Raw genomic sequence first — 12,536 nt, forward strand, 5'->3', positions numbered from 1 at the left:
GTAAAGAGCGAGATGCTTAGAAGGTGCAACCCCCCAATGTACCTAATAATTTCTGTTTGTTTTAAGTTCTAACGTTGCTCCTTACTTTCAGTTGATTTTTTTATTAAATTTCTGATTGTTTCTTAAATAATGCCAGTAAGTCTCACTACACCTCCACGGAAAGATCCTTTCTCCTCTCGGATTTATTCTCTGGATCAGTTGTTCTAAAACTTGTTTAGACACTGTATCCCTTTTTACCTAAAAAACATTTTAGGTACATCTTCTCATTCACGGGTACTAAGTAAATTATAGCTAAAATATAAATAAAATTACCAGTCCTAGAGTTACAGGGCTGTTTTTTTTTTTGGCCGGTGGTGTATCCCCTTCAAAAATTTTATGTACCCCCAAGGGGTACGCGAACCATAGTTTGAGAACCACTGCTCTTGACAATTCAACCTTGGTTAAAATTTACGCCGGACAATTACCATTAACATCTCCACGCGTAAAATTGAGTCAGCAAAGAGAAAGCAAGACATAAGAAGAATTTCGTATGGGAATTCTAGCAAATTCTCATAGTGTAAAATTTTTCCCGAAAAATCAACCCCCTGGAAAATTCCCTCCCCTTGGAAAATTATCCCCGTGGAAAATCCCATCAGCAGAAAATTCCCCCTTTCCTACCGAAAAATGTATGCATACTTTCCAATAACAAATATCATACGTAAACAATGGGCAAACTTTAACGTAAAGACTGTGGTCATGACATATCCAAAGGCATAATTATTCGGCCTTTCAACTATGCCGAAAAAAATGGCTATCTCAAAATTTTGATCGGACAATTTTGAGAAAAAAGGGGTTTGGAAGGGACCCTAGATGCCCTCCGATTTTTTGGTCACTTAAAACGGGCACTGGAACTTTTAATTTCCGTTCAAATGAGCCCTTTCCCGATATTGTAGGATCACTGGATCGATACGATCTCCCCTGGGAGAATCAAAACAAAAAACAAACAAATAAACACGCATCCGTGATCTTTCTTCTGGCAGAAAAATGCAAAATTCATATTTTTGGAGATATGAGATTGAAACCTCTACAGTTGGGTTCTATGATACACTGAACTGATGGTATTATTTTCATTAGGATTCTATGACTTTTATAGGGACGAAATCAGGCAAATTTTGAAAATCAGGCAATTTTCTCAGGCTGACTGATGGGTAAGACTAAACTTAATGAAACTTTTTTCGAATCAGCAATTGGCTTTTTATGCTGATTCTAAATATATAAAATTCTTTCAGTTTATTGTTGCCCACCTAAAACCAAAAATCTGAGAAAATTTCCCTGATTTGTGACAAAAGGGGAAAAACCCCAAGAAAGTAAGCGATATTATTGAAAAACTTTTTATTAGATATATCATATCAGAGAACCCTATTGTAGAGGTTTCAAGCTTCAGTCTTCAAAATGTAGAATTTCGCATTTTTTTTCAGCTTTACGCTAAAAAAAACTTTACGCTAAAGTTTTTCACTGTTTTAAAAAGTATATTTGAGAGAAAGAGTCAAACTTTAGCTCAAAGAGCGGGGCTTTGAGGAGGGAACAGCCCCTTTCATATACGGAGTAATTTCTTTTCGTTTTAAGTTTTAATATCACTCCTTACTTTCAGTTAAAAAAAAACTCGTTTTTTTAAATTTAATATAAAAATAAGGACGACAATCGGGTTATGACACGTAAATAAAAGCGAAGAGAAACAACAAAAATCCAACAAATATTTCGCCCGTATATAACAAGGCGTCTTCAGTGTAAACAAAAAAAGAAACTAGAAACTAAAAAAATATAACTAAAAACATGTATAAAACTAAAATATAGTAACACAAAATATATAATAAACAATTACTTACATTTAAAATTTTCAGCTACCTCCATCAAGCCACGAAAGTAGCTGGATTACAAAATTTTAAAATAACAACTGAAATAGAAACATATTATTAGAATATAATTTTATGCAAAGCTTTTGATGCTGCTATTCTGTTAGGTTTGTTACTTGAACTAATCTCTTGGACATTTTGCGGTACTTTATTTTTGAATATGGTTTCATTAACAAAAAAAAAATAATATAGATCCGTTTGTTGTCTTTATATTCAGTTCTTTGTTTTTGTCATGGCCTGCCAGTTCGCCTTTAGATATTTTATTTAAAATTTCGTTTTTTAAAGTTTCGGTTATTATTGGGCCAAGTTACAGATCGTCATCGCTAATTACCTTGCCGATACCGTAATTACTGCTACCTTATTCGAGGTTCGCTACCATCAATTTTCTGATATCTGCTCTTTTAGGAAGCTAGCCATTACTAAGTTCGTATCCCCCTCGAAATTTTGTCTGACTCGTAAAAAAGTAATGAAAATGTCTACAAACAAATTTCGGTGCGTTTTGCGAAATTTATTCTTTGTAATACCCCCCCCCCCCCTTGGAAATATAGCCCCCTGCCGAATATAAATTCTTAATACGGCATTGGTTATTGTATATTCTTAGAATAAAATGACATATTCAAACTTTGATTTTAGCAAATTTTGAAATTAATTTTTTCGTAACATTGCTAGAACAGCGGCTGTGGGGACTAAAGAGTAAAATAAAATAAAAATAAAAGATAAAAAAATTAAAAAATTCTGCAGATTTGCAAAAATTTGTTAATGAAGATTGTCTCCTGAAACTAATTTTGATGGTTAGTCACAGCCTAACATCTCAAAATGCGCTTTCTAATTTTCTTTATTTTTTTACCACCGAAAATAACGCTTATCCTTCCACTAGAGGACTTATTTCCATTTTAGCTTCTTTCCAATTTAGTAGGCAAAAATCATCCCGAAGATAATGGTTCTTGATATTTTGCTGATTAAGTTGGATTTGTACCAAGATCTAGGCTGTGTCTGGCATTATTTTTATCATTTAATATAGGAGAAGTAAGTGATAAGCCTCCCTAGTCCAAAATAATTTGAAAACATGGGAGTCAGTTTATTTTGGGGAAAGGTGGGAGTCAAGGTAATTCCCCTCCTATAGTTTATGTTTTAGATTCACAGTTTTTCAATCCTGACTGCTTGTGAAAAATTCCCTCTCAAGTTTTAAGTGTTCGGTTTTCATTATTATGTAGTTCTGAAATGATTCCAAGTCCCTGAGAAGATCCTTGATAGATCCCTGAAGATCACTTCGGGGATCTATGTTACGTTTGGGATTTAGAATCTGGATTTATGGTTTCTTAGTATTATTAGTTTAAAAATTATGTTTTCAAAAAAAGGAGTTTTTTCGAGTTCCTAAGATATTGCAAATACACTCTTTTTCCAACCGGGATGTATATATTGTCATTGGATTTACTATAAAATTTTCCTCAAAATTCCCTGAAAATCTTCTCATAGTGCCCTTAGCCGTTTCGGAAACCCAGGATCGAAAATGCCCCCCCCCCTTCCTATTAGTAGAACCTTTGTGGATACAGCAGCAACTTGCACAATTTATATGACTTGCCCCAGGAGATGTGGGGGTTCAATTGGACCTTTTGACCATTGTGAACAAAATAGGAACTTAAAAATTTCGAATGTGATGTTTTTGGAGGGCTGAGGGTGAGGGCAGGTAGCTAAGAGAATATAGGAGGGGGCTAGATGCCCTCCAATCATTTTTGACTCTTGAAAAAAAAAACGCTAGAACTTTCTATTTCCAATCGAATGAGTCCCTTCCAGAGTTTTGACGACCGTTCTTTTAAAATGAAGTGATCTGGGCTAAAGAAGAATTATATTGAAGCCATATCGATCTTTACTTAAGCATGGCTCTTTCTATAATTACTTAAATAAGAATAATAACAAAAAATCTATAAAAAAGAAGCTTTTCAGAGAAAAGGAAATGGTATGCTGAAACCAAAAACGAGAAAAATTAGTCTTTTAATAATTTAAGTAAAACAAGTTGAAAATAAAGTCAAATATAATAAAATACTTAATACTTAACCAAATACTTAACCAAACCCCAAAACGAACTGAAATTAAATGAATAATTACATGAGATACTGCTACGGATGAATAGATGAATTCTAAAACGAAGAGAAATTAAAATTGATATTTATATCAAGTTGAAAACGAACAAAAAATACCACAAATAAGAGTAGGGCTTATACCCTCCTAAACTTTTTAGGCCAAGGACGCTATTTGCTCTTTACTTAAAATGACTTGAATTTTGATAAGTTTTTATTTTAATATTCTTAATAACAGCAACATAAATTGAAATCAATAGGCTAATCAAGGTTTAAAAATAAGAGCCACCGCAAATAAGAGTGGGACGAATCAATAACAGTGGGATTGGATTGACGATTCAATAAACGACTTTACAATCTATTTTCCTAACATCTGAAAGGAATATCTTTAAAAGGAAGAAAGTAAAAATTTCTACGTGTTAAACTTTGAAACTAGCCTGACTGTTTAAAACATAATGACATTGTTTTCTGGAATTCTTAGCATATTTTTGATTTTTCGATGTTAAAATGATAAAAAGCAAACCTTTTCATAGCATATTCTGTTTTCAGTGAAGTACAAATGACGCTTTAGCTTATAGACGGCTTAAGGGTGCGAGTTTTCTTAGATGGTTTTTCTGGTCTTATTTTTGACAATTTCAGTCGTTTTTAATATGAGTTGAAAATTCATTTGAATCTATATTTGTTTTGGGTTTCATATATTCACTCACAGTAATTTCCGGTCGTCTTAACCTAAATTGTTTTTTCTAAGAGGGTTTCCTTTGCCCTGGTCCTTACAGGTGCAACCTTCAAGCCGCTCTGACAAAAATAATTTCGTCTTTGTGGGGCAAAGTTAATATTTGTTTTGTTGTTTATTTTTGATCTTCTGAAGCAGAAAATTTAAAGATATAAGTTTCGGGCTGACAGCAAAAAAGATTGACCCTGTTTCGAAGAACAGCAAAATAATAATTTGGGAGGACGGGATCGTTCACCCAAAATATTATTTTGCATTAGGCTCTGCTTTGTCTAGAGACTTAGCCCTATGGGTGTGAAATTGATCATCGGGTTCCGACAAAATGAGAAAATAGGTTTTCGTCTCCTTGCCTTAGAGACTTACGGTTTTATGTTTCAAGCCGTTAAAAAAAAAAAAAAAAAAAAAAAAAAAAAAAAAAAAAAAAAAAAAAAAAAAAAAAAAAAATGTCCATTTTTTGGCCCTTGTTAAGGCCATATTTTCGGGGAAAATAACATTGTATTTTTATTCATATTCTGCCTTTAAATCTCCCTAATCAAAGACTTTAAGGACATAAGATTTAATTCAATATAAAACAGTTTTGGCGCCTTTTTCATCCCATTTTGGGAGCTCCTACTCCCAAAAAGCATTTTTTGCGTTTTACTTTCCTCTCGCCCAAGGACCATGGCTGTAAGTTTCAAAATTATAGACAATATTTTTCTCCTATCACTCTAACCCCCCCCCCCCCCCAAAAAAAAAATATGTGATTCTTTTGGCCTAGAGAATGATCGGTGGAAGTTTCGAGGCAATATGCCACCCATGATCAAACGGACCACCTTCTTTCATTTTGAAACGTGTCTGTTAAACTGTCGCAATTATTTGTTATTAAGGCCCTTGCCCACTATGTGGATCGTATCATCCCAAGAGACAAATTTATTGAACTTGCCGAGTATTTTCATTAAAGTGGCTATCTTAGAAAATGTATTGGATGTCTGGGGCGTTACGAAAGGCTAGAATCAAGGAACAGGGCACAGGAAAGTGACTGGTTACCCTTCAGTCACCTTCAATTACTAAAAAGAGCGCTATAGTTTTCAATTTCCAGATGGCCGAGGAGACAAAGAATTAATTATTTCATGTTATTTCATTCTTCATACTATCTTTCACATTACTCAAGTATTTTCCAGCATAAAGGCTTAGCCTAAAATTAATTATAATAAAAAGGGAACATTTATTTTAAGCACTGTTTTCGGAAATAGTCTCCATTCCACATAGTTTCTTACTTTATCCATTATCAGAAAGCGAGGGGGGTGGGCAAAGATCTATGAACCTCCAGTATTCAAAATTCAAATTATATATGTAGAAGATAGAATTTTTTTCTGGATATAAGGCGTAAAAAAGTAATTCAAGCCTTGGCCATGACAAGGGAAATTATTTGCACTGATCCCCCTCCCATTCTCTTTAAAAAATATTGAAAGTGCCTGTGTTACTATTTACAACTAAGCTATTTTGTGAAATTTTTAATATCTCCTTTTTGGCATACGTTGGCTATTATACTACGCTCACTATCATTACATATTTTCGCTGAATTAGTAAGTTTTTTCCTTAGATCATTCGGGCTCGGAACCAAATTGGCTCCTATCCACTGGAAATGCCCAATGAATTGAAATTCTTATCTGCAACATATTCTGGAGATCATAAGGAACATTATTGTTCGAAAGAGCTCTTTTACGAAAAGAGCAAGATGAATTCTGTTAGATCTTTATTTCGCACAGACTTTGATTATATTATCTTAATGGCGTCACATCCACAAAACGTGAAAAAAGATACAAAATAGTATAATAAAATGAATACGATAATACCATTTTAATGCAAGAAGACACTCTATTTTTATTTTATATTAGTTTAATCCCCAACTTCTCCAAAGAAAGAAACTTTATTTTGTTTTTACTGATGTAGACGAGCTGAAACAAATTCTCTTTTTTTGTCATCCTCTCTGCGATACAAGTATTGACTTATAAACTATTGATATTTTATACATTAACAACTTAAAATCACTAATGACATGATAACCATCATTTCTATATTACTTAGTAAAGAGTCAAACAACAATTATTTTCTTCTCAGCCAAATTATGGTGAAAAAAAAGAAAATAAAAATTTAGAATTCGAACGGTATTGGTAACATCTCTCACTCACGGGCACCGTCAGATGTTTTTCCAGGAAATGATCAATCTGCAAAACTGTTTGAAGTAATGCTGGTAAAGGCCGCCATTTTTTTTTAAAGCTCCAAAATCCACTTTGCCTAGTATGAATTTAACTGACGAATCCTTAGTTATTGTGATCACAATGGCACTTGAAAGGAACGAGTTATCAGAATTTTTATTGGGGTCGGGGCAAGAGGACCCCCAGATATTTTTCACATTATTCACATTATTGGTGGGACAATTGCCCCCTTATCCCCCGCTCCAAACAACGCCCCTGGCACTTGGAAATAACCTATTTGATTTGAGGGGCTTTTATTTTTGGGTTTAGGACGATTTATATTCACTAACTGTAACTTTGCATGTCTACTGACCTCCCTCTCTCGGACAGGGGCGTATTTCTTAATGGGACATGGGGTGACTGCCCCTCCCAGGCCTCAGTTTACCCCCATGCTCCAGTTTGCTCCCCTACCACTGCTAAAATTTAGCTTCTCTAAAAATCTTGTCAAAACTAAGACAAGCCTGCATAATTCAACCATTCACAGAAACGGGTCAGTTTTCTTTAGTATATCTCTACATTTTTTGTTACTAAAAGGCTCATTTTTCAGTTTTCACTGTTATTTCCCCTTCATTTAGGAAAATTAGCTTTAGCTCCCCCCCAAAAAAATTAATGAAATTACGTAATTGTTCTTGGGTGATTGTGTTTGTTTGTGCAGTTTGTCCTAGGTATTTGGATGGGTGGGCAATTTCAAGACCTCGTTTAAGTATTTATCTGTTCAAATTCCAAAAGTAGTACCGTTTTTTTTTTTCATTACTGAATTGGTCTATTGCCTTTAACACATTGTATGGAATACCACCATTTCCATAAGAAGAATCTGAGCAGATAGAAGAGTTCAGTTCATACCAGTAATCAGTTAAGTTAATTTGATTAATTAATTACCATAATCAATGGTCACAATCAAAGTCAAAGGAAGGATGGCACGCAATTGCTTTTTGGACAATGATCGCTGAGATTCTCAAAGAAAGTCGTTGAATTTGAGTTTAATCACCTTTTCAAAACTAAATACAATAGTAGCAAAATCTTGCTTCAGTAAGACCCAAAGAAAAGAAAAATTAAGAAAAAAAAGAAGAAAACAAGGAAAAGTTAGGAAAAATACAGGAAAATTCGGTTTACTTGATTTTCCAAGTTGTTTCCAGCTAAGCTCTGTCCCAACTGGATGCCTGGCAATGACCCTAAGCTATATCCAAAATTAGCTGTTTTTTTTTGTTCGCCTTATTTTTTACTTATTTCTCATCTCATGGGTATCCAAAATAATCCCTGAAGGAAAAATCAAACCCTCTCTCTTAGACATCCAATAAAGTAAGGAATAGCTTCGTAGACTCCGAATTCCGAATCCGTCCCTTTGTGGGCTTGTGATAGAGATTAAAAAAAAAATATCTTATCTCTTATCTAAAAACATAAAAATATCGGAAACAACTGAGTCAGGGATCTTTTGGGTTCTTTGCTGCTTTAAGGATTTGACCCAATCTTCACTCTATGTCAACAAAAATATTCCAAGAGCAATAATCATTTGTCGAGCCAGTTTAGTTGCTAAATTAAGCAACCTTAATTGCTTTGTCCAGCAATTGATTTTTGCAAAACCATGCATATGTTGAAAAATGGGAAAAATTAGGGGTTTAAATTTTAATGATAAAAGCTTCAATGGACAGTTATGCAGTTTTTGCTGATACTGACAAAATACGGTTCTATCCTAAAATCTTCTTAAAATTCAAACAAACGAAAAAAATCGTAGAAAAACGGGATTTTTAGGTATGAATAGAGCTAAGATTAACCCAGGGGTGAGGGGCAAAAAATGTTTCTTTTTGATGCCTTTTACTTTCCAAGTGTCAAGACCAAAATCCTGACATATTTAAAATCTACTTTTAAACATTAGCCTTTGAAAATTGCTTATTTTGCATTACTATATAAAAACGAAGGTATTGTAAGTTAGCTGGTATTCTTTAATTGACTACAAAAATATTCTCCATAGATTTTCCTTCCTCAGAAATGTTCAGCTTTCCCAGTGAGGAAAAAAGACGTTAGATATTTTAATTTTCTGAAAAAATATAAACCTATTGACTGGGAACGTTCCCATTTGGGAAAATGTTACTTTGTTTCAAAGATCAATCTTTTATCCTTGAATGAGCACAAAAATAATATATATAGTTGACAGTGATGAATGTACTTTGGTTTTGATACCCTAAAGCTTGAAAAAAAAAAAAAAAAAAAAAAAAAAAAAAAAAAAAAAAAAAAAAATCTCAAATGAAAATAAAGAGCAACACTAAACTTATAAAGAACTTGAGTTATTCCCTATATCAGGAGGGTTATACCTCCTCAACCACCTGTTATTTACGCTAAAGTGTTTTAATACTTTAGAATTACTTCTTATTCCAGTTCAACGGGGCTTGGGTTGAGCAGTAGTTCTTAAAAAGTTGGGCCGAAAATCTAAATCTTACCGTGAAGGGTGGGGGGTTAAAATCGGGCAGCCTCTTTATATAGAGAATAATTTCTTTTCTGAGGAGACAAGAAAATTAGGGAACTAAAATGCACTTTTTCAGGTATCTGGCATCCCCTTCCCCCGGCCAAACAATGACCTACTACCCCTCCTTCATAATAGCTGTAGCACAGTTATACATCACTCTAAAAAAAATTATAACATCGAAAGCGAATGAATTTATTTAAATGGAGCTTCAAAATCAGTGTCTATATTAACCATTTATCTTGCATTGACTGCCTGACTGCATTAAAAAGACTGCATGGCTTTTTAGGAACGAATGTGTACTTCCTCTAAAGCTGAGATGCTCAATATATAGTTTTTTTTTTCGATACTTTTAAATGAATTTGCTATCTTAGAATGTACCCTCGATAGCAATCTATCTCTCTTTGACGCAAAATACTAGTTTCTTTTAGTTTTTGCTCAAATGGATTCGTTTCCAATTTCTTAGGACAATCGGTTCGATGCGACTCCATAGGTGCCACCAAATAGAGGGGGGGATAAGAAGGGTCATGGCCCCTTGAAAAGGGGAGGACTATACAATAATTAAGTGGGTACAAAATGAAAGAGAGCAGAGTAAGAAAAAAACCATGGAAGTATAACAACAAATTAAAAAAGTAAAATGTGTATGGGTCCATGGTTGGTTGCCTACCAATAGGTTTTGACCCTTAATAAGGGCAAATAACTTCTAATTTGTGACATCTTTTGAGTTTTCCACGAAAGTTTTTTCCATATTATTTGTTTATTCCCCCCGGAAATCCCCACTCGCGAAAAATTATCCTCCAGACCCCCTCCCCCAAGAAAGATTTTACCCTGCGGAACCGCTGTAAATTTCTCGCCAAAAGGGTATTTCTAGATAATTACCCCCCCCCCCGTGGAAACCCACCCCCACATGCAAAATCGAACAACCACAGAGAAAGTATGGCAGATAAAAATAATAAAGAAAAGAAATAACTTGGAATAACCTCCATATAATCAAAATATCGGCAGATTATGTCTTATAGTAGGCTATTTATTTCTACATCTTTATTTCATTTTAATTCTTTTTTCGTGTTTCTGGGGGGTTGACGTATCATAGAAGAGTAAGATAAAGTTTAACATCGGGACTGTGGGTAATATCAACCCTAAAAACAAACTTATTAGATATTTCGAAGTTTTTGAACGAAACAGATATCTCAAAAATCTATTCAATTTTATGGGGTTTAGAGGAAGGGCAGGTAGCAGAAAAGAAACCGAGAGGGAGGCTGATTACCGTCCAGCAGCTTTCAGCCTTTAAAAAGGACGCATTGACTTTCAATTTTCAATCGAACTACCCCCATGCCAAGTTTCTAAGAAGGCCCACCATTTGGAGTGTTTGGGAAAAAGTCAGATGAGGCCGAAACAAATTGATCAAGAAAAATTTTTTCTGGCTCATTTCCGGACCCCTAACCCCTCGTTCTTCCTACAAAAAAATATTGATGATCTTTTTAACCAAGAAAATAATGTTCGAAAGTTTCACGCCACTGTAGTCCCAAGATCAAACGTGCCCCCTCCATCCTTTTCCCACGCAAGTTTTGAGCTTTGCCCATTGTTTACACATGGTATTGGCTATTGGGAAGTATACAGCCGTCTTCAGAGGGTATTTTTTCTGGTGGGGGAGGGGGTTGCGCAGGATGATCTTTCCTTGGAGGAATTTTTCATGAAGGATAGTCATCTCTATGAAAGCGGTGCCGGATTTCCCAGCATTGTTTAAAAAACGATAAGAAATTAAATTAAAAAAACAAGTTTTCTCAACTGAAAGTAAGGAGTAACATTAAAACTTAGAACGATCCGAAATTCAAAAGAGATGTTTATTCTAATTAAACGGCATTTGTGGTTCAGGGTCATTCTTATAGAATTGGAACAAAATTCAGACTTTAGCGTAAAGAGCGAGGTATTGACTAGGGGGTGAGCCCCCTCATACACTTAATAATTTCTGTTTTTTTTGTTCCTAGTAGCATTTGCCTCCCTCACCCCAAGAAATGTCCAGGGGGGCTCTCGATGGCTGGCCGTGCCTTTTCCACCTCTGTGCCGGTAGGCATGCAAATTTACTATTTTATTCTACACAGAGAAATATTGTAGCAATGGAAGGGGCACTGTTACCCCCCTGTCAAACTAAAAATAAAGGTCTATACCAAAAATGCTTCTGGGAATTAAGAGGAATCATATTTCAGTTTAGGCAAATTTTCTCAAGATTGTAGCTTTCGGTGGGTAGCAATAAACTTAGTGAACTTTTTATATTTAGAATTAACATCAAAGCCAACTCTGTTGATGTATGAAATGTTATCAAAATCCCATTTTTCTAGAGTTCTGATGAATATTGTTCTGAACTGCTCCTTTCTTAAAGTTCGTTACCAGGAATCTTCAGACATTAAAAAAAAAAAAAAAAAAAAAAAAAAAAAAAAAAAAAAAAAAAAAAAAAAAAAAAAACTCCAGAATAGCAAAAGAAAAGCTAAGTTTAAACCTACTATCCAGCTGTCCAACTGGCCCGCTTCCTTTAAATACCCAAAGTCAACTGAACAAAATTTAATTTGGAGGGGAAGAAATTTCCTGTTATGAAAAGGTATATTTTACATGGCCATTATAAATCAAAACATGGTGTCTATGCAGGGAGGAGAAGCTTTAGGGGCTTTGAGATCGTGGTAAACTAATAATCCAAGACAGGTAAACGAAGCTTCCGAGAATGAAACTACAGCCTAAAATTTCCCCTTAGAAGCAGCTTTAAGTCTACACCTGTTTTAACCTTAGGAAACAATAAATCTTTCCGTAATTTCAGTTTGAGTCTGATTTTCTTTCACTTTAGGTTTTGGAGATAATGGATTAGTATTGAATGCCTAGTACTGCATATTTATTAAATATATAATAGATTAAGGGACTGATCCCTTTTCTACAAGTCCTTACTGCTTAAAGTTTTGCTGAGTTTTGTTACATTTTGGATACAAATTCAGTCGCTCTTTTTATTTAGATTTGTTTTCTAAATGTATTTAAAAGTAAACTTATTCCTCAGAATTTGTATCCAAAAATATACTCCCAAGACCCCCACCCCCCTGCTATTGTGATATCTAGTCCTCTGGGACTTAAAGAATTTTATTTATTTAGAGTAAGCAT

At 34.4% G+C, this 12,536-nt stretch overlaps 2 protein-coding genes across 3 annotated transcripts in view; one reads left to right on the forward strand and one right to left on the reverse strand.

The window, feature by feature from the left end:
* Positions 1 to 1,884, reverse strand: part of LOC136041028 (mediator of RNA polymerase II transcription subunit 20-like) — a 29,231-nt gene extending 27,347 nt beyond the window's left edge. Inside the window, exon 1 of the mRNA XM_065725551.1 lies at positions 1,866 to 1,884. Within this exon, the coding sequence (XP_065581623.1) occupies positions 1,866 to 1,867 (2 nt within the window). The 5' untranslated portion in view covers positions 1,868 to 1,884. The remainder of the gene's footprint in view (positions 1 to 1,865) is intronic.
* The window catches only part of LOC136041027 (uncharacterized), a 251,653-nt gene that overhangs the window by 1,330 nt on the left and 237,787 nt on the right, over positions 1 to 12,536 (forward strand). The window lies entirely within an intron of this gene.

This window comes from Artemia franciscana, chromosome 21, assembly GCF_032884065.1.
Source record: "Artemia franciscana chromosome 21, ASM3288406v1, whole genome shotgun sequence".
In the NCBI taxonomy this organism is placed as follows: Eukaryota; Metazoa; Arthropoda; class Branchiopoda; order Anostraca; family Artemiidae; genus Artemia; species Artemia franciscana.